Source organism: Thrips palmi, unplaced genomic scaffold, assembly GCF_012932325.1.
Source record: "Thrips palmi isolate BJ-2018 unplaced genomic scaffold, TpBJ-2018v1 HiC_scaffold_16, whole genome shotgun sequence".
In the NCBI taxonomy this organism is placed as follows: Eukaryota; Metazoa; Arthropoda; class Insecta; order Thysanoptera; family Thripidae; genus Thrips; species Thrips palmi.
In genome coordinates, this window is record NW_023144625.1 from 4,547,566 (window position 1) to 4,567,669 (window position 20,104).

The following is a 20,104-nucleotide window of genomic DNA, read 5'->3' on the forward strand; positions in this document are numbered from 1 at the left end:
CGTACTCGAACTGCGCGCAGTCTGTCAACATTGGGCGAAATAGGGGCTGTTCACTGTCGTTCCAGGGAACGTGACGTCAGGTTTAAACGAATGTGACAAAATGCCACGTTCCTGTGAGCATTGAGTCACACATTCGTTTCAACGTGATTACGCTGATTTATGGCTGATTCACGTCTAAACGAATGTGACACAATGCTCAAAGGAACGTGACATTTTGTCGCATTCGTTTGAACGTGATGTCACGTTCCTGGGATGAAAGTGTCGGGATAATTTTCACGGCAAAAGGGAATCCCAGGCGTTACTTTTGCATGATTAGAACACGGGTTAAAATGGTCTTGACATTTACTTCACAAGATTTGGCATTTTACATCTGATGTCATATCCGAATTTTTCACAATATAAGCATCTCATAAGGTATGGCATGGGTTCTAAAGTATCACATCTTTTCCAAGAAACAGCTGTCCCATTTGTACTCCGTGTCCCAAAACTACCCTACTGACCCTACGATAGAGTGATCACTCAGAAAAGGCTACGAATGATCTGCTGGGTCAAAATTGGTCAAAGCGCCCGGCAAAGAGCTCCAGGTGCAGAACGTGTGAACCGAAAGTATCGTAATTGCGTTTCAAGTCGGTGGAGTTGCAGGGCCACAAAATTGACCCATGTCTTGGGGGCCTTGTCAATGTACTCATCAGACTTCCGGGGGCAGAACTTCTTCAGTGAGCGAAAACAGAGCAACATCAATGGCAAGTCTTCTTCTGCACTCACCAGCAGCAGCGGTTGTATTCAGCTTAATTCCAGCCTTCTTGAAAGCTTCCGTTTCACCAAGCTTCGTCGCCCAAATCATTCCGTCAATCAGTTTCTTCCTGTCCCTGGAAAAGACAGAGAGGCATAAACTCTTCAAAGAGTTACAACGTCTTAGAAAGATTTCTATCTTGAACTCTTTGAGGTGAAGCAAAATTTTACCGCCACCAAATTAAGAGACGACAGGAGCCTACGTCGTGTACAATGCAAAGCCGTTGGCAAGTTTGCTTACCACAAAATAGGCAAGCCGTTTGGAATGATAAACATTTTCAAGTCTGACCCCGAAACACTCCCCAGCTTGCCAAAACTTATTGGCAAGCTGATGATTTCAGGTCAAGGCTTGCCAATAGGGTACTTTCGTAGATCCTGCACCGGAAGCAAGCAGACCAGCAGACGCCAAATTGGCCGGAAACTAACCTCCCTTCGGATCTAAAACTATAGCCGAGCTGTTCAAATATTGCTCGCGAAACACATATGCACTGCAAACAAGTACCAAACGACTGTTTATGTTCAAGTGTGGCCAATACGTTTGACTAACGTCTCTTTCCCATGTCAAGTTTGGATCTACTTCCGCCAACATGGCGTCTGTGTGCTTCCGGTTCAGGGATCTACGAAAGTACCCTATTTTTGGCATTAGCAAACATGCCACCGTATTTGCAGTGTTTTTAAAATGTCCGGTCAATTCATTTCTCTGACCTTCCATATTTTATTTTCCCTAACGTAAACAATGACTTTGCAGTACTCACTTGGTGTTCTTAGCAAGACCGTTGAGGCCGATGACTGGAGGCTTCGTAGGATCTGTCGAGTTCAGGGACACCGTACCCCTGCTCTCCACGTTCACCACCACCGTCTCAACGTCGATCGCGACATACTGGTTTTTGTTGTTGACTCCGTTCACACCCACACCTGTTAGTTAAGAGGGACAAAACAATTATCACGCTGCGAAGAAAGATGAGTCAGAGATTCCGACGTTAGTGACCAGATGATGTGTTACAGCGGTGAATACCGTGGTTCTGGTCACATTTAGTAAAACCTCTAAAAGCTCCCGCGTACTTGTTGAAAAACAACTTGCCGCTAATTTTCGGAAAATTCGAAACCTCCTGTGTTTATATTTAGATTTTGTTTCTTGCAGGCCTACCGGTATAGCGCAAAAAATCACTGGTAACAAAAGCGCAACTTCTTGAGTCAGACATGAAATTACGCTTGAAATGAAGCATAGCCCAGAAACTCCCCGATGCATCTAGATGAGGGGAATATTGGCAGATGAGCCTGTTACGTCTGATTTCAACCGTTAACTGATTTCGCTTGAAAACAGAGGGCGATACTACGCATAAGTTTCACCAGTGACCTTATAGAAATACGAAGGCTTTGGAATTTCTCGAAGAAGCTTCGGAACACACTTTCGGGATTTTCCAGCAGACACCTCCATCAGACGCCTAGCGACGGCGAAGTAAGCTACAAAGATCGGAAAGGTAGTCCTAACAAGCCCCTCTTGTTAGTTGTGTGTTATTGATGATTCTTAACGTTAGTTTAAAATTTATGATGCGATACCTTTTTCATTGCGCTTATGATGCAATAAAATTTGTGTTGCATTTGTAATGAGTTCATTATCCACATGGGAAAACAGTGCAGTGCGTAAGTACCCTGGAAGCGGTAGTTGACGTCGGGCCGCGGGTCCTCGCTGTCGCTGCGGAGCTTGTGGAAGGCCGTGATGGCGATGGGCCCGAGCAGGTACTGGTTGTGTTGTTAACGGGCCGCGGAAGCGTGAACATGACCGAGCGCGCCGTCTTGAAGTGCTGCTGCATGCGCTGCCCCACCGGCACATCCGCCACCAGCGGCAGGCCCAGCTTCGCCACCTCCTCCTGCGTCCAGCCATTAAAGGCAATAATAACACGGAGAATCCAAACGCACTGCACCAGCTGAACAGTGTGAGGGAAGGTGAGGTACATTGGAACACCTTTTCTTTTTCCTTGCGCTTCAAGTCGAAGAGCTTAAGAGCAAGAAAAGTCATGGCCGGCCTAAATTATGCATCGATATGCCTATCACACCCTGAAGCATCCAAACTTATTTAGACAAGTGCTTCGTCGGAAGAAACATTTTCCCAAGAGTCTACACTTGTCCCAAAGTGGACTGCAGACTACGCTATTTTAGGTCCAACAAACAAAAGCCGTTTGCTATTACAAAGTATTTTGAGCATGCATATGCCTTCAAAGATAAAAGATCGTAATTCACGAACTAATTCTTCATGTAACAAACTGAAGTGATTGTGCCTTACATGTGCTCAAAATGCTTCGCAACATTTTGTGCGTGCAGTGGGTGGTAACCACCAACCTTGGGTCCGACTCCGGAGAGGAGAAGCAGTTTGGCAGTGTTGTAGTTGCCGGCGCTCAGCACCACCTCGCGGCGCGCGCGGACCTCCACGTCCTTGCCCTCCGCCGTCCGGTACACCACGCCAACCGCCACCTTGCCCTCGAACAGCACGCGGGTCGCCTGCAAGCATAGCACACTGGTGAAGTTCACGCCTGCAGCCGTAGAAGATCAAGATGCATCTGTAGGTGTGGACGCAGCGAAGTAGACATTTGTATGATGAATACTGTATAACACAGAGTACACATCGAGGGGTCCTATTCTAAAGATCTTATCTGGTCGTTCCCCCCAAGAGAATCTTATCTTAAAAGCATGGGAATTTCACTCAATTTGATCATTTGGGACGGATACGAGAGTAAGCGGATTATATTTCTACATGCACTGGTTTTTTTGATCTTTCGTCTTTAAATTAAAGTGAATTAAATCACAAATTCTATTGATTTGCTGGGGGGGCATTCCATCCCACATCGGCCACTTTTGTAGGTCACCATTTCGGATCACGATGAAAATTTTTTAGTGGGTAGACCTTATCAAAAAAACATTCTGCGCAAAATCTCAGCCAGATCGGTCGAGTAGTTCCTGAGATAAGCGCCCTCAAAGTATTAGTCAAAACTTCCTTTAGGTGGTTTGAGCAAATTCGCACTTTTTCACGTTTTGGCCGATAACTCCGTCACTATTGAAGCTACGATGATTCCCGGCACGGTTTCTGAAAGGGGATACTGTGAGGATTCAGAAAATGTACTTGGATTTGAGATACGACTAGGTAAAGGTGGTGAAAAAAGTGAAAAATCGCAAAAAATTTGCTTTTTCGGACCAATTTTCAGTGAGATTTCCGGCCTATGCCCATATCGTGAAAATCCAAACCGAATAGCGGAAATTGTAGTCCATACCATGCCCAAACACGCTACGATCTCGGAATTGTTGGGTGTGGGTCTAGTTTCGGAGCTGCAGCGACTTGAAAATTCGTAAAAATAGGTCAAATTCTGTTTTTGGCCAAAGTGCACGCGGGCAGTGTTTTTTTGAACAGGCTCCACGCGGCATGGGTAGCTTTGTTCAGATACCCCTTTTTGACCTTATTTGAAGATTTAAGGTTCCCCATTTGAACAATGCAATCGATATTGTTCGAAGTGTCCTGGATCCACGAAAAACGAAAGCTGGGAACGCCTGCAGGGGGTAGGCAACCCAACTGGCTCGCCCGTACGCCGTCCGGTCTTGCCTACTGCACAGGCGCTCGGGCCACTGGGGTCGGCCAGCTATGGCAGTGTCTTCTTCTCTCTCTCTCTCTCCCCCCCCCCCCCCCCCCCCCCCCCAAGGTCATATGCATCTCGGTTGCGCAGACCTATCTTCCATATGACCTTAACCCCCCCCCCCTCCCCCCGCGGCCTTCCCGTCCAGGTAAGGCAGGCCGTCGACGGTGTCCGAGACCAAGTCGCGGCTGGCTCTCCGTACACCAACGCAGCACAGGGCTCTTCAGACTGGAGGGGGCCAGGCACCTGGTCCAAGCGAACCTCTACATCACCGTCAGTGACGCTACAACGGTAGCACCAGAGCTGCCCCACGAACGGCGCAAGACCATTGACACGCACCGCGTCAAATTCACCCATCACAATAAGACCACGGGTCGGACGTTTTTGTTTGGACTTGTGCCGATTGAACGGATTGCAACAGTCGACAGGTTACGACCACCAGGGGTTTCTGAGAAAAACTTCATGATAGATGGGACAATGTCAACGAAGAACAGCCTTCAGGCAGTTGAAAGGTACTTACTAGGCCTCTGTTTAGACATTTTTCAGACAAACACTCGATTTTCAAAGGGTGAAACAACACAAGCGTCTGCAAAATGAACTATATTCACCCCAAACAACAAAAAACAACCGCTGACACTGCTGCAGGCTGCGCTCTGCGCAAAACCCGAAAACCACCCAGCATCTCTCTAACTCTCCTCCCTTCCCGCTCCCCTCCCCACCTCCTCGTCCCTTCCGCGACAGCCCGCCGCGGCTAGGCAAGGCCTCGGACACCGTTGACAGCGTGCATTGCCTGGCACCCGATCGTCTCCCGAAACGCCCGGCGTGGTCATCGGCCGAGAGTCGTTTTCGTCGCTCTGTCTCTCTCGCACCCACGGGATGTGGCGTGCCGTATAGGTGCGAGAGAGACAGAGCGACGAAAACGACTCTCGGAATCAGTCTGCAGAGCCCTGTGCTGCGTTGGTGTACGGAGAGCCAGCCGCGACTTGGTCTCGGACACAGTCGACGGCCTGCCTTACCTGGACGGGAAGGCCGCGGGGGGGGGGGGGGGGGGGGGGGGGCGAAGCGGAGAAAGAGAGAGAAAGACACTGCCATAGCTGGCCGACCGAAATGGCCCGAGCGCCTGTGCAGTAGGCTAGACCGAACGGCGTACGGGCGAGCTAGTTGGGTTGCCTACCCCCTGCAGGCGTTCCCAGCTTTCGTTTTTCGTGGATCCAGGACACTTGTTCGAACAATATCGATTGCATTGTTCAAATGGGGAACCTTAAATCTTCAAATAAGGTCAAAAAGGGGTATCTGAACAAAGCTACCCATGCCGCGTGGAGCCTGTTCAAAAAAAACACTGCCCGCGTGCACTTTGGCCAAAAACAGAATTTGACCTATTTTTACGAATTTTCAAGTCGCTGCAGCTCCGAAACTAGACCCACACCCAACAATTCCGAGATCGTAGCGTGTTTGGGCATGGTATGGACTACAATTTCCGCTATTCGGTTTGGATTTTCACGATACGGGCATAGGCCGGAAATCTCACTGAAAATTGGTCCAAAAAAACCATTTTTTTTGCGATTTTTCACTTTTTTCACCACCTTTACCTAGTCGTATCTCAAATCCAAGTACATTTTCTGAATCCTCACAGTATCCCCTTTCAGAAACCGTGCCGGGAATCATCGTAGCTTCAATAGTGACGGAGTTATCGGCCAAAACGTGAAAAAGTGCGAATTTGCTCAAACCACCTAAAGGAAGTTTTAACTAAAACTTTGAGGGCGCTTCTCAGGAACTACTCGACCGATCTGGCTGAGATTTTGCACAGAATGTTTTTTTGATAAGGTCTACCCACAAAAAAATTTTCATCGTGATCCGAAATGGTGACCTACAAAAGTGGCCGATGTGGGATGGAATGCCCCTGGAGTGAAATTCGTCTGCGTTTAAGATAAGATTCTCTTGGGGGGAACGCCCAGATAGGATCTTTTGAATAGGACCCCTCGGCATGTAAGCTTGCGGAGTGTAACGTCCCAATCTCTGCACCGCACGTGCTATGTTCATATCGTTTGGAATCTCAGTGTCCGCTACCTGGGCGTTCGTTCGCACGACGAGGTTGCTCCGCTTGTCAACGATGGGGTCGATGAGGAGTTCCTGTCAACAAAGAAGAACGTGTGGTTCAATTCTTGAACTTGGTACCATCTCTATCATTCCTTTGTTTAGTTTTAGTTTTCCCTGGTAGCAGTTATTTTGGAGCAAACGTGGAGAACCCTATTTATTGTCGATTCAAGGTTAAATGGCATCACGTTGAAGCATCAGGACACGCTCATTTTCCACATGTCATTCTCCTCGAACGAGTGTTCCAAGAGCGGAGACTGCACATTCCCCACCTCCGCATTTCCAGAGTGCACTTCACCGCACTCGGTTTTGCAGTGCACGATCGGTGCGGGGAGGAATTGAACATACGAAGAGTGGGGACGAATTCGGACGTCATTCTGCGGCCTACCTTCATGCTCTTGGGGCGGCGGTTGATTGACCAGACTTGCTTCACCATGACGCTCTCGGTCTGCTGGGCGCCGTTCACGTCGCGCTCCTGGATGCCCGCGTCCTTCAGCGCGTCCAGGATGACGCGGATGTCTGGCTGCGTGGGCTCCGTGCCCATGGACACCGGGCCCTGCTCGCCAGGGGAAATAATAAATGCTTCAAAATGCTTTGAGTACCCCATTCTTAAGTTTTCATAACATCAGTGCAGAAACTATAGTGCCTGATGCATCTTAGTAAGACCGTATGAGCTCTTAATTTGGCTGAGCGATAGCGAAGCCTGTTACTCAGGTGGGGTTGAAAAATTTTTCCTGTCTGCGTGTGTGTGTGTGTGTGTGTGTGTGTCCGCGCTACTCCTCCTGAACGGCTCGGCCGATCTCGGTGAGATTTTGCACACTTTTTGAATATGTCCTTGGCTCAGCACACGCGAAATTTCACTATCCTAGCTCAACTGGTTCGGTTTTTATAGGGGTCATTCCATATAAGATTTACACGGATCTGGGTGACCTTTAACGATTTTGACCAAATTTGGCACAAAGGTAGCCCTTGTGGTCAGGAACATGCCCACAAATATTTAGGTCGATATCTCAAGTGGTTTCGTCAGAATCGGCATTTTAGTTTTTAACTCTTAAAAATCTTGTAATTTCTTCAAAATGGCTCAACAAGGCTATTTTTTGTCCGATTTTTATGCGGTAAAGCTTAAAATTCAGACGTAAAATGCGACGAGGAATCCGAATCTGCCCTCAGATTTGGTCTAGAGTGATTACCAGTGGAGTAAATTGCGAAAAACATGAAAATGAAGCCATATTTCACGAGCCTGCGTACCCTAGTAGAAAATCCAAATCTGCACTTCCGACCAAGCTAAATTGTAGTTCAGTTTATGGGCTTTCCATATCTGTATTCAAAAATAGTGGGTGTGGCCCTCCCTTAGGAGCTGTAGGCCGCAATAAACAACTCTGCACTCAAATTTTAGCTAAGCAAAATACACATTTTTGAGCTTTATAGCTCAGGGTGATAAGCTACACGCATGCCGCTTATACCATTCGAAAGGGAATTTTAAGACGGATCCAACGGTACTAATAGGAACCCTATCGGGTAAGTGGATGCCAAACTTCGCCAAAATGCCGCTAAAACTCAAAATTTGCACTACAAGTTTTTCCAATTAAGAAAATAAGTAAACGGCAGCATTTTAACTTGTCAAATGTGTACTCACTTACTCGAAATTTCGTAAGCTTTCGATTGGTATATAGAAAAAGTTGGGTTTCGGCCTCTAAACACAAGAATTCTCAATTTTATTGAACCTGTGCGCGCGAATCGGCTGAGACGCCCCGTGAAGGTGGGCAGCCAATCCGGCGCGCAGTCTTTCCGTCTCTCTTGGGATGTCTAGCTGTACCCGTACTATCCCTCGCCCTACCCCGCCCCCCTCCCGCAACCTGCCCTGATGGAATTGGCCTAAATAGGTGTCAATCCACTCAGGATGACCCCCTGAGTCGCTCTGCAATTTTTTTTTGCAACTCCAAACCGTTTAGATTCTATAGCGATTTGAAACTTTTGTCAACTTTGAATGTCGCATTCCTTGGCCACTTGGCATTTGTAATGAGAAAGGGACCAGCCAGGTTTTATTGGCTTACCTGTGGACTATTGTACCCATAAAAGTAATAAAATTAGGAAAAAGATGAAAAACTTGGAAGTATTTTAAAAAAATGATTTAAACTTCACAAAAATAGAGCTTACAAAAATAGGTGGTCCTTCGATATTGGTGATACTTGGTTCAGAGCTCACCTACCCTTAGTCGAACAAGCCCACAAAATTTCAGGTCTGGCCCAGCTTTTTATCTATTGATCGGTCCACATTTTATACCTTAAGACCCTATTTTGGTATTGTAACTTGAACAGCATGAGCCAAGAGTGTTCGTATTAAATCTAAGAATCACTTTTGATATCTTGGGTTGAAATCTTGATAAGGTTTTAAAATGAAGCAAGGAGAATACTTAGTTTGGAAAGGTTACTTCCATATGGCAGAAATAGTCTGCGTAGATATATTTTTCTCATTATCTCCATGATATCAACATAGAGGCTTAACAATTGAATATATGTCATAGGAAAAGAAATGTCTTATTTTAATGAATGTTTGGGGTATATGCCTGAGCTCAAAAGATTTAAACCTAACGGAAGTACTTTTGGCTCATGCCGTTCAAGTTACGATACCAAAATAGGGTCTTAAGGTATAAAATGTGGACCGATCAATAGATAAAAAGCTGGGCCAGACCTGAAATTTTGTGGGCTTGTGGGCCCCAAACATTCATTAAAATAAGACATTTCTTGTCCTATGACATATATTCAATTGTTAAGCCTCTACGTTGATATCATGGAGATAATGAGAAAAATATATCTACGTAGACCATTACTGCCATATGGAAGTAACCTTTCCAGACTAAGTATTCTTGCTTCATTTTAAAACTTTATCAAGATTTCGACAGATCGATTCCAGCTCAAAAGTGATTCTTAGATTTAATACTAACACTCGTGGCTCATGCCGTTCAGGTAACGATACCAAAATAGGGTCTTAAGGTATAAAATGTGGACCGATCAATAGATAAAAAGCTGGGCCAGACCTGAAATTTTGTGGGCTTGTTCGACTAAGGGTAGGTGAGCTCTGAACCAAGTATCACCAATATCGAAGGACCACTTATTTTTGTAAGCTCTATTTTTGTGAAGTTTAAATCATTTTTTTAAAATACTTCCAAGTTTTTCATCTTTTTCCTAATTTTATTACTTTTATGGGTACAATAGTCCACAGGTAAGCCAATAAAACCTGGCTGGTCCCTTTCTCATTACAAATGCCAAGTGGCCAAGGAATGCGACATTCAAAGTTGACAAAAGTTTCAAATCGCTATAGAATCTAAACGGTTTGGAGTTGCAAAAAAAAATTGCAGAGCGACTCAGGGGGTCATCCTGAGTGGATTGACACCTATTTAGGCCAATTCCATCAGGGCAGGTTGCGGGAGGGGGGCGGGGTAGGGCGAGGGATAGTACGGGTACAGCTAGACATCCCAAGAGAGACGGAAAGACTGCGCGCCGGATTGGCTGCCCACCTTCACGGGGCGTCTCAGCCGATTCGCGCGCACAGGTTCAATAAAATTGAGAATTCTTGTGTTTAGAGGCCGAAACCCAACTTTTTCTATATACCAATCGAAAGCTTACGAAATTTCGAGTAAGTGAGTACACATTTGACAAGTTAAAATGCTGCCGTTTACTTATTTTCTTAATTGGAAAAACTTGTAGTGCAAATTTTGAGTTTTAGCGGCATTTTGGCGAAGTTTGGCATCCACTTACCCGATAGGGTTCCTATTAGTACCGTTGGATCCGTCTTAAAATTCCCTTTCGAATGGTATAAGCGGCATGCGTGTAGCTTATCACCCTGAGCTATAAAGCTCAAAAATGTGTATTTTGCTTAGCTAAAATTTGAGTGCAGAGTTGTTTATTGCGGCCTACAGCTCCTAAGGGAGGGCCACACCCACTATTTTTGAATACAGATATGGAAAGCCCATAAACTGAACTACAATTTAGCTTGGTCGGAAGTGCAGATTTGGATTTTCTACTAGGGTACGCAGGCTCGTGAAATATGGCTTCATTTTCATGTTTTTCGCAATTTACTCCACTGGTAATCACTCTAGATAAAATCTGAGGGCAGATTCGGATTCCTCGGCGCATTTTACGTCAGAATAGCTTTACCGCATAAAAATCGGACAAAAAAAAGCCTTGATGAGCTATTTTGAAGAAATTACAAGATTTTTAAGAGTTAAAAACTAAAATGCCGATGCTGACGAAACCACTTGAGATATCGACCTAAAAATTTGTGGGCATGTTCCTGACCACTAGGGCTACCTTCGTGCCAAATTTGGTCAAAATCGTCAAAGGTCACCCAGATCCGTGTAAATCTTAGATGGAATGACCCATAGCCGAAAAACACCTAAAAAACGGCGAAAAATCGAGTTTTCTGCAGGCAGATCACTTCTGTCTTGAAGAAAGGGGGGTCTGGGGGGCGGGGCCCCCCAGCCTCGACAAGTTAAAAAGTCAGGCCAATGGGGGGTCTAGCCCCCCAGCCTCGACAAGTTAAAAAGTCAGGCCAATGCAGCCTTAGGCACGAAATCAAATGCTGGTTTGACCATCAATCACGCAAATTCGAGGGGTCCTATTCAAAAGATCTTATCTGGGCGTTCCCCCCAAGACAATCTTATCTTAAACGCCTGCAAATTTCACTCATTTTGATCAATCAGAATAAATACGACGGTAAGCGAAACATATTTCTACATGCACTTTTGGTTTCTTTGATCTCTCATCTTTAGATTTACTGTAACAAACTCACAAATTATATTGATATGTTGCTGTACCAAATGATCAAACTATGTGAAATTCACCTGCGTTTAAGATAAGATTGTCTTGGGGGGAACGTCCAGATAAGATCTTTTGAATAGGACCCCTCGAATTGGTGTGCGGATGCCCGGAAAAGAAACCTAGCCTGCCGAAGGCAGGCAAGCGCCGTAGGCCAAGGTAGGTGAAACGCCAGGCGTGGATTGTCGTAACTGGCGCAGCATCGCGAAGCCTGTTACGACAAGACACGGTCTGGCGTACACCTACCTTGTAAACCTTCATAAAGGCCTAAATAACACCGTACACAGTCATTCTACAGGGACCTACAGCTTTTGGCCTGGTTTCATCACTTTGCTAGCCAGGGGAAGGCCTTCGGCCTCGCTGCTGAGCTGGATTTAGCTGGAGATGGAAATTCATTTTCATCAGTAGAAAATTAAGAAGTGTTTATTTTGAAAATTATTATTGACCTCGGACTATTGGCTTCGGACTATGTGTATACATACATAGGTATAAGATTAAGATCAATAATAAGATACCCATAGTAAACTAAAGGTATCCGGGGGGGAGGCGGACAATTCGAACGTTCAAATTCCCCAACAGGGTGCTTCGCTTCGCTCAGCAAAGAAGCATATAACATTTTTAAGGATCATAAAAATGCCCAAGGCACATAATAAAAATTATTCACATTCACATAGCTGTTTACCAAACATTATGAAGTGTTATAATGTCAATAAAACACTGTTTTATGAGAGTTTTATAATTTTTTAAAATGAACGTACGGATATTAATACAAGACGGTGAAAACGGTTCCTGTTTCCTTCTTTTCCCCTCAGGAACTCCCTGAAGATTGCTTATGTCTTTACTGAAGACTTCCGAGGAATATCAGGGACCGTTTTTAACCGTGAAGTTGGTTTTACCTTAGTGCCGTGGTACGGCTCGCCCAGCTCCGAGTTGTTCTCCCACTTCTTGAAGTACGGCAGCACGTCCCTGTAGGCCCAGCCCGTGGCGCCGGCCGCCGCCCAGTTGTCGTAGTCGCGGGGGTTTCCGCGGGTGTACGTGCTGCCTACCGTGTAGCCCAGCCCCTTGCTGGAGTACTCGGAGCACCCCTGGCCGTCGCAGATACCCGCTTCCGGCTCCGCCATGAACGGCCAGCCTCTGCAGATGGAGGCGGATAGATAGGCCTATTACACTGCAGCGGGCAGCGGAAACAGTCTCACACTTAAAGGCGGGGGCCAAAATGTCTCCCCCCCCCCCCAAAAAAAAAGACAGGACAGAAAAAGTGTGGAACATATCTGGTCAATAATTTGCTTGGACCGTCCGTACCTGCTAACCACACTCTGAGAAAAAATGACGGTAAATCCTGGATAATTTTTTTGCCAAACTTTACCGTACTTCAAAAACCAGTATCCACCGTACAGTCCACAGTATTTACCGTACTTGTTTTACAAAATATTCCGTAGTCTTTTCACAGTAGTTACCGTTCTTCCGTACAGTCCATGCCGTAGGAACGACCAGATCTGGTCCCAACAAAGGCCGCTTCCAAGAATTGTCCACATCAGGATCTTGAAAAAAGGGGGTCGACCGACTGAAAAACTTTATTGCACCTTTCGATAGGTCTCGTCAAGACCTTTCCAACGAGTGGTCGGAAGGGGGTTCCAGGAGTCCGACTTCAGCAGTTGCGTACATCAGGAACTTGGAAAAAGAGGGTCAACCGACTGAACAAAACTATAGCAGTTTTTGATAGGTATTAAAAGTACGGGATCGCCGGGTCAAAATGTACGGGATTCCCTGTAAAAAAGTACGGTGTTTCCTGTATAAAAAAGTACGGTATTGCCTGTAAAAAAAAACGACGGAATTGCCTGTTAAAAAAGGTACGGTGAAGTCTGGAGTAATCAGTACAGGATTTACCGTGATCTTTTCTCGCAGTGTTCGATAGGTCTCGTCAAGACCTTTCCAACGAGTGGTCGGAAGGGGGGTCCAGGAGTCCGACTTCAGCAGTTGCGTACATCACGAACTTGAAAAAAAGAGGGTCAACCGACTAAACAAAATTGTAGCAGTTTTTGATTGGTATTAAAAGTACGGGATCGCCGGGTAAAAAAGTACGGGATCGCCGGGTAAAAAAGTACGGGATTCCCTGTAAAAAAAGTACGGTGTTGCCTGTAAGAAAAAGTACGGTGTTGCCTGTAAAAAAACGACGGCATTGCCTGTTAAAAAAAGTACGGTGAAGTCTGCAGTAATCAGTACAGGATTTACCGTGATCTTTTCTCGCAGTGTACGAAACTTTTGCACCTTCTTCGACACCCGCTCACGTGAGTTCATGTGAAACAAGCACTATACGGACGTTCCGTACTACATTCTGTACATTTTCCGTATTGAAGTATGATTTTTTTTTGGCTGAGCGATAGCGAAGCCTGTTACTCCAGTGGGGTTGAAAAGTTTTTTCTGTCTGTCTGTGTGTCTGTGTGTCCGCACTACTCCTCCTGAACGGCTAGGCCGATCTGGGTGAGATTTTGCACACTCTTTGGGTATGTCCTTGGCTCGGCACACGCGAAATTTCACTACCCTAGCTCAAATGGTTCAATTTTTATAGCCAAAAAACACCTAAAAAACGGCGAAAAATCGAGTTTTCCGCAGATAGATCACTTCTGTCTTGGCGGAGCCCCCCAGCCTCGACAAGTTAAAAAGTGACAAGGGTCAAGATCGTGTTATTGGCTGAGCGATAGCGAAGCCTGTTACTCCATTGGGGTTGAAAAGTTTTTCCTGTCTGTGTGCGTGCGTGTGTGCGTGTGTGTCCGCACTACTCCTCCTGAACGGCTCGGCCGATCTCGGTGAGATTTTGCACACTTTTTGGGCATGTCCTTGGCTCGGCACACGCGAAATTTCACTATCCTAGCTCAACTGGTTCAGTTTTTATAGCCGAAAAACACCTAAAAACGGCGAAAAATCGAGTTTTCTGCAGGCAGATCACCTCTGCCTTAGAAAGGGGGGGTCTGGGGGGCGGAGCCCCCCAGTCCCGACAAGTTAAAAAGTCACAAGGGATCTAGAATGAAGGGGAGTCTGGGGGGCGGAGCCCCCCAGCATGCATCAAGTAAGAAGTAACCGACGATGGACAAGCCATTGCCTGCCGAAGGCAGATTAGCGCCGCAGGCCAAGGTAGGTACGCCAGGCGCGGATTGGAGGAACAGGCAGCGAGACATCGCGAAGCCTGTTACGACAAGACGCGGTCTGGCGTAAACCTACCTTGTCTGTAGATAAAACAACGCTATTTAGAATGTAGGGGGGTCTGGGGGGCGGAGCCCCCCAGCATTCAACAAGTTAAAAAATAACCAACAATGGACAAGCCATTGCCTGCCGCAGGCAGGCTAACGCCGCAGGCCGAGGTAGGTACTTACGCCAGGCGCGGATTGGAGAAACAGGCATCGAGACATCGCGAAGCCTGTTACGACAAGACGCGGTCTGGCGTAAACCTAGGGTAAGGTGCCCAGTGATGGCCATGGTACCAGTGATGGCCACTTTAGAATATGCACTGACTTCTCGTCCACGCGGGAGAAGTTAAACTGTAGACCTTTTGGGGTTTTGTACCCTTACCTTTTAGCAACACAACACCGCAAAAATTTCGTCTCGTTTCTGTCGTGGGCGGCCGCACAGGCTCAGCGCAACGAATGCTGCGTTGACATGTTTTGTTCATTTTGTAGAGCTGAGATAAAATCAGTAATCGCAGCGTTTCTTTCGCAGATTTGGAACTTTTACTTTATTTCTACCTGATTACTGTCAAAAACGGAAGCACAGAGCTACTCCCCTCTGAAATCCTAACCTAGCCATCACCGAGCAGGGCACAGGCCATCACTAAGCAAAGGGTGGCCATCACTGGGCAAACTGCACTGATATTTTGGTTACTCTTTTCGCAAAGACAGAGTTAAATTTTCCTCCTTTTCAGACTGGCGAACCTTTACTCTATCCTTCTTTTATGCTCCTGAAAATAGCCCAAACGGTACGACGATTGAGAGACTTCGTAAGCGGGTGAAAGGCGCATCTGTGCGCTAAAAGTGGCCATCACTGGGCACCTTACCCTACCTTGTTTTAAACAGAGAGCGTACACTGAAAAAACAAATGCGGAGAATTCCGCATTTGAAATGCGGTTAAAGTAAGTGACCGCATGAAGTGATGCGGTCACCTGAATAGCCAGGATTTTGATGCAATTTCACCGCAGGAGTCATGCAGTGTAAAATTTAACCGCATTTCCTGATGCGGTTTCCATTTTGACCGCATGAACTGATGCGGAGTCCTACATTTCATGACAGCTAAACAGCTAGCGGCTGCTACCAACTTTCCGTCTCTTACTGGACAACCAGAAAAGGATGGCATGTACTGTGCCTTCTCATTTACTTCTGATGCTTATCATTGACTAACCAACACATACCTTTGACGTTAATTTTTGTAACGCTGCGATGAGTAAATATCCTGTGTTTGAAACAGCAAGCCACGGAATAATAATTTTGTCTGTATAAAATGTTGATTGACACTGGATATTGTTCCAAATGCAGTATCAAACTATTGTTATTCATCACTTTAAATTATTTTTAGCCTCAAACTTCTTGGTGATAGCATTACTAGTTTCCATGAGCCAGGCTATGCTGTATGCTGGTAAGGTTAAACCCGCCGGCTGCTTGACTGAAGAATTGTCTGTGCTGCTGTATTTGAACAAGTCAACGCACACGACGCACTACAGCATTTCTTTGATTGAGGTTATTTCATAATTTCAGGGTCTGAGTCATTCCAAACCATTGTAAGAACGTTTTTAAAGGAATAATCTTTCAAATCATACTCTGACACTGTCACACACAATCAACAACAAAATAAATAAGATAAACAAAAACAAAGGAGTGCCAACATAAGAAAATAACATCATATGAGTCAGAAAGTAAACTATAAAGTTGTTCTTTTGTGTGAGTCGTTCATCAAATTTTAAGCTTTAATAAACATACCATTCCCTTAAAAATCCCTAATATACATCCAAAGCTGGCTTTACTTTAACGCTAACACGTTCTCAAGCTCTTAGGTTGGCCCTACCATCTTCTTGTTGTTAGGTTTGTTTTGTTGTTCACTATGAAAGTGTGTGTCTTGAACTTTCTTTGTGTGAAAAAAAAACGAATTTTCAATAGTTGTGGATGTTTCAAAGCATAAAATTATGAATATTACTAAAAAACAGTTGTACTGTAGTGCTTCGCATGTGTTGACATGCTTCTATATTGCAGTATTGAAAATATTTCTGCCAAAGCAACCCGGTCACTTAACCTCAACCTAGCCCTGGGCTGGACAGCATTGGATACCTCAGTGCTGTTCTCACCGAAGATTGCCGAGGACTTGAAAGATAAAAATAATTTTGAATTGTGTTTTCAAATTGTGTGACAATTCATCGCTAACAATATGCAGTTTCAATCATGGGTTTTTATTTAAAAAAAACTACTGCTTTTTAATGAGGCTGATCGCTGTTAACTTTACGCTCATCTCAGCGTTACAAACATCTACATGACAGAATGACAGGTATGTACTGGTTTCCCAAATAATATTGTTTAAGAAGTAAATGAGATGGCCAAGTAAACGTAACCGCTTTGAGGATGGACTGGGAAGGGAAGTTGCCACTGCTGTAGATATCGTGGGATCTTGAAATCCACCTAAACTAATGCGGTCAAAACTGAGACCGCATCAATTTGGCACACTCCGCATGAGTAAATGAAGTCAATCTTCTCCGCATCAGTTAGTGCGGTCAAATTGATAGAAAATTACACCGCACCAGATTGTGCGGAATCCTCCGCATTTGTTTTCTCAGTGTAAACCGGTGTGAACTTACACTTCCTACTGTGGGACACTAGGACAATAGTATATTGGGATTCTGGCTTCCGATGAATCTTTCGTCGTCCCAGTACACACTCTTTCTAGGAACGTGCCAACGTTGAAACGAATGTGACAAAATGCCACGTTCCTTGGAGCATTGCGTTACATTCGTTTGAATGCGAATCTGCCATAAATTGTCTCATTCACGTTCAAACGAATAAGACACAATGCTCAAAGGAACGTGATATTTTGTCACATTCCTTCCAACGTGATGTCACATTCCTGGAATGTGAGTGTACTTCCAAAGTTAAGAGTCCTAATGTCCGACTCACTCTCCAGTGGAGTTGCTTCCCGCCTCGAGCAGCAGTACGCGCCAGGTGGTGACTTCCGAGAGGCGGTGGGCCAGCATGCAGCCCGCCGTTCCAGCGCCCACCAGCACCACGTCGAAAGTCTCGCTGTCGGCGGACTGTAGGTGTCCGCGTGCGGACGGGGCGGCGCAAGCCATCGCCAGTAGCAGCAGCAACATTGGATCCATGGCTGCACTGTCATTATGTGAGCCAAAGAAGTTGTAAGAAAAAAAGTACCTCAAAAAGGCTCTTTTATCGGCAACAAAATAAGAAATGGTTGTACCAAAACATCGCAATAACAAAATTATTCTACCCCAGGGTGCGATAAATCGTGGAAATTGCAAAGTCTGTTATCGGCAATTTATACTAGAAGTATATCTCAATGAATAACACACATTAAATTACTATGTAGGTTTTTCTGCGCGCTAATGCACAAAATTAAACATGCACTGTCAGTATAGCGAGTAGGTTTGAATCCCCGCGCTCAGGGAGGAACTCGCGTCGCTAGCGGAAATGCTAGCTCAGCCCTTAGCGGCTGGCTCGCCAGGGCCTCCACGGCTCTGGCGAGCGACACGCAAGTCAGACGTGTCACGGCCTTCGGCTCGATCGCATCGTTAGAGTAAGTACTTGGTGGCTGGGCCCAGAAACCTAAAATCTAGTGTTCTTTGTTCTACCCTTCACTCCCATCTGAACTACACTCAGCCAGGGTTTGTCGTACAATAGTACACCTCCGTATTGGATTTCACTCAAATACGGCAGGCCCTGACTTGCACTTCGTAACGCACTTATTTGTGCACGACAATGCACGATTTTCTGCATACTTGCGCACGAAATCATGCATTGTCGCGCACAAATTCGTGCGTTACGAGATGCATGTTTAATTTCGTGCATTAGCGCGCAGAAAAACCTACATAGTAATTTAGTGTGCAGTGTGCAACACGCCAGACCATTTTCCGACAAAGGGAACATTATTGATTCCCTTGATGCCTTACGAAGACGTGTCGAATTCACTGAATAAGTACGTATATTTTTGTGTATTGCTTTTGCACAATCACTCGCCTTCTTTACCCGAATCTTGGCACTCCCGGTCACACCGATGTCAAACGAAGCCGATTGAAGCACCGTGCGGCCGGACGCGCTTTTAGTCTGGTGGAGGGGCAGCATTTGACGTGGTCGTGACCGTTGGGCCCACGAACGTCAAACCCTCACGGTGGTCGCTTATCGAAAAATGAAACTTTATCTCGGTACACGGAACCGGGTTTTCCCAGGAACTGCCTGGAATCGCCTATGTCTCTACCATAGGCTTCCTGGGAAAACCAGGTTCCGTTTTCACCGTGTACAGTCTCTCATACTTAATTACTAACATAAGTAGTTTTTAGCGCATGAACGTTGCATAAAATTGTGCATGCGTTTTAAAATGCATGAATTTGTGCGTACACTGAGAATGAAAGAGTCACCACCATCACCCTTTCATTGGGTAACGCACGCACCGTTGCCCAAATTTGGGTGACGAGCCCGCGGTGACCAAATTTTGGGCAGTCATAAAATCGTCCCCCAAATTTGGGTAACGCCGTCGGCGACGCCGTAAGGTCCCCGATGACGCTCTTCCGGGGCCACCACGATGACCCAATGTGGCGTTGAGGCCTCGGTCATCGTGGTGGCCCCGGAAGGACGCCATCGGGAACCTCAGATCGTCGCCGACGGCGTTACCCAAATTTGGGCGACCAAACGCCTGTTACCCAATTTCGGGTGATGAATTTTTCGTCACCAAAATTTGGGCAACGAAGTTGCATCACCCATTTAAAGGGTGATGGTGGTGACCAATTCATTCTCAGTGTAACTGAGCTAGAAAGTGTGCATTGTCACTGATAGCTCTAATGTGATAAAGGCTAATGCGATCCCTTCAAATTATCGCATCCATGGCAACAATAAAAAGATTATCGCGTTGAAAATTCAATAAGTCTCTCAGGTTTCGGCCCAGATTATGTCACAGTTTTGGTGTGATAAAGTGTCTACGCTGGAAAAGTGATAAATACTCTAATGCAACAGATGCAATAACTTTTTCATGGCGCTAATAATGCAATAAAACCGCTATTGCTTTTGAAATAAGTTCATTATTACACTTACGAAACTAGTGGTTGCGCACGAATTCGAATTCGTGCGTTTGACGCGCATGCCCAATTCTGTGCGAAAACTGAGTACAAGAATACTACGTAGGTAGTGACTTAGTGTGCTCAAAACTTATTTTAAGGACCACGTACGTTCAGATTGCCTACGTTTAAATAATTAGGTTTATTTTTCTAATGCTGCTGCCCCGTTGTGGGCCGTTCGCACATAGTCGCCGCCCGTTAAAGTGATAATCAGGTTCCGTCTCGGACTAGTTTTCAATTCACTTGACGACCACGGCAGGGTGCAGCACTTAACACATTCCCATTTTGCGCCGTCTGCAGCCTACGAGGAACTTCTTCGCAGCCGCACTCCCAATATCCTACTGAGCTTTTTCACTCGTTCTTTACACACAAACAAATGAAAAGTGGTATAGCAAAGAGAACGAGTATTTTGCTCAAATTTTTTTTTGAGAGGATATCATTTATCTCAGAACTTACAACATGTACAG

The 20,104-nt window shown here is 45.7% G+C and overlaps 1 protein-coding gene across 2 annotated transcripts; it reads right to left on the reverse strand.

Annotated features, from left to right (window-relative positions):
- Window positions 1–324: 324 nt before the first annotated feature.
- Window positions 325–18,690, reverse strand: LOC117642844 (glucose dehydrogenase [FAD, quinone]-like). 2 transcript variants are annotated; one of them, XM_034381439.1, is made up of 9 exons: window positions 18,556–18,690; window positions 17,473–17,682; window positions 12,223–12,460; window positions 6,898–7,065; window positions 6,483–6,545; window positions 3,133–3,291; window positions 2,445–2,663; window positions 1,548–1,707; window positions 325–869 (listed from the first exon to the last, which is right to left on the reverse strand). In XM_034381439.1, exons 2-8 carry the CDS (start codon window positions 17,673–17,675, stop codon window positions 1,696–1,698), a joined length of 1,062 nt encoding a protein of 353 aa, XP_034237330.1. In that variant the 5' UTR covers window positions 17,676–17,682; window positions 18,556–18,690; the 3' UTR covers window positions 325–869; window positions 1,548–1,695. The 2 variants fall into 2 exon arrangements, with proteins under 2 accessions (XP_034237330.1, XP_034237329.1); XM_034381438.1 differs by having other exon boundaries at window positions 18,547–18,613.
- Between the last annotated feature and the right edge of the window lie 1,414 nt (window positions 18,691–20,104).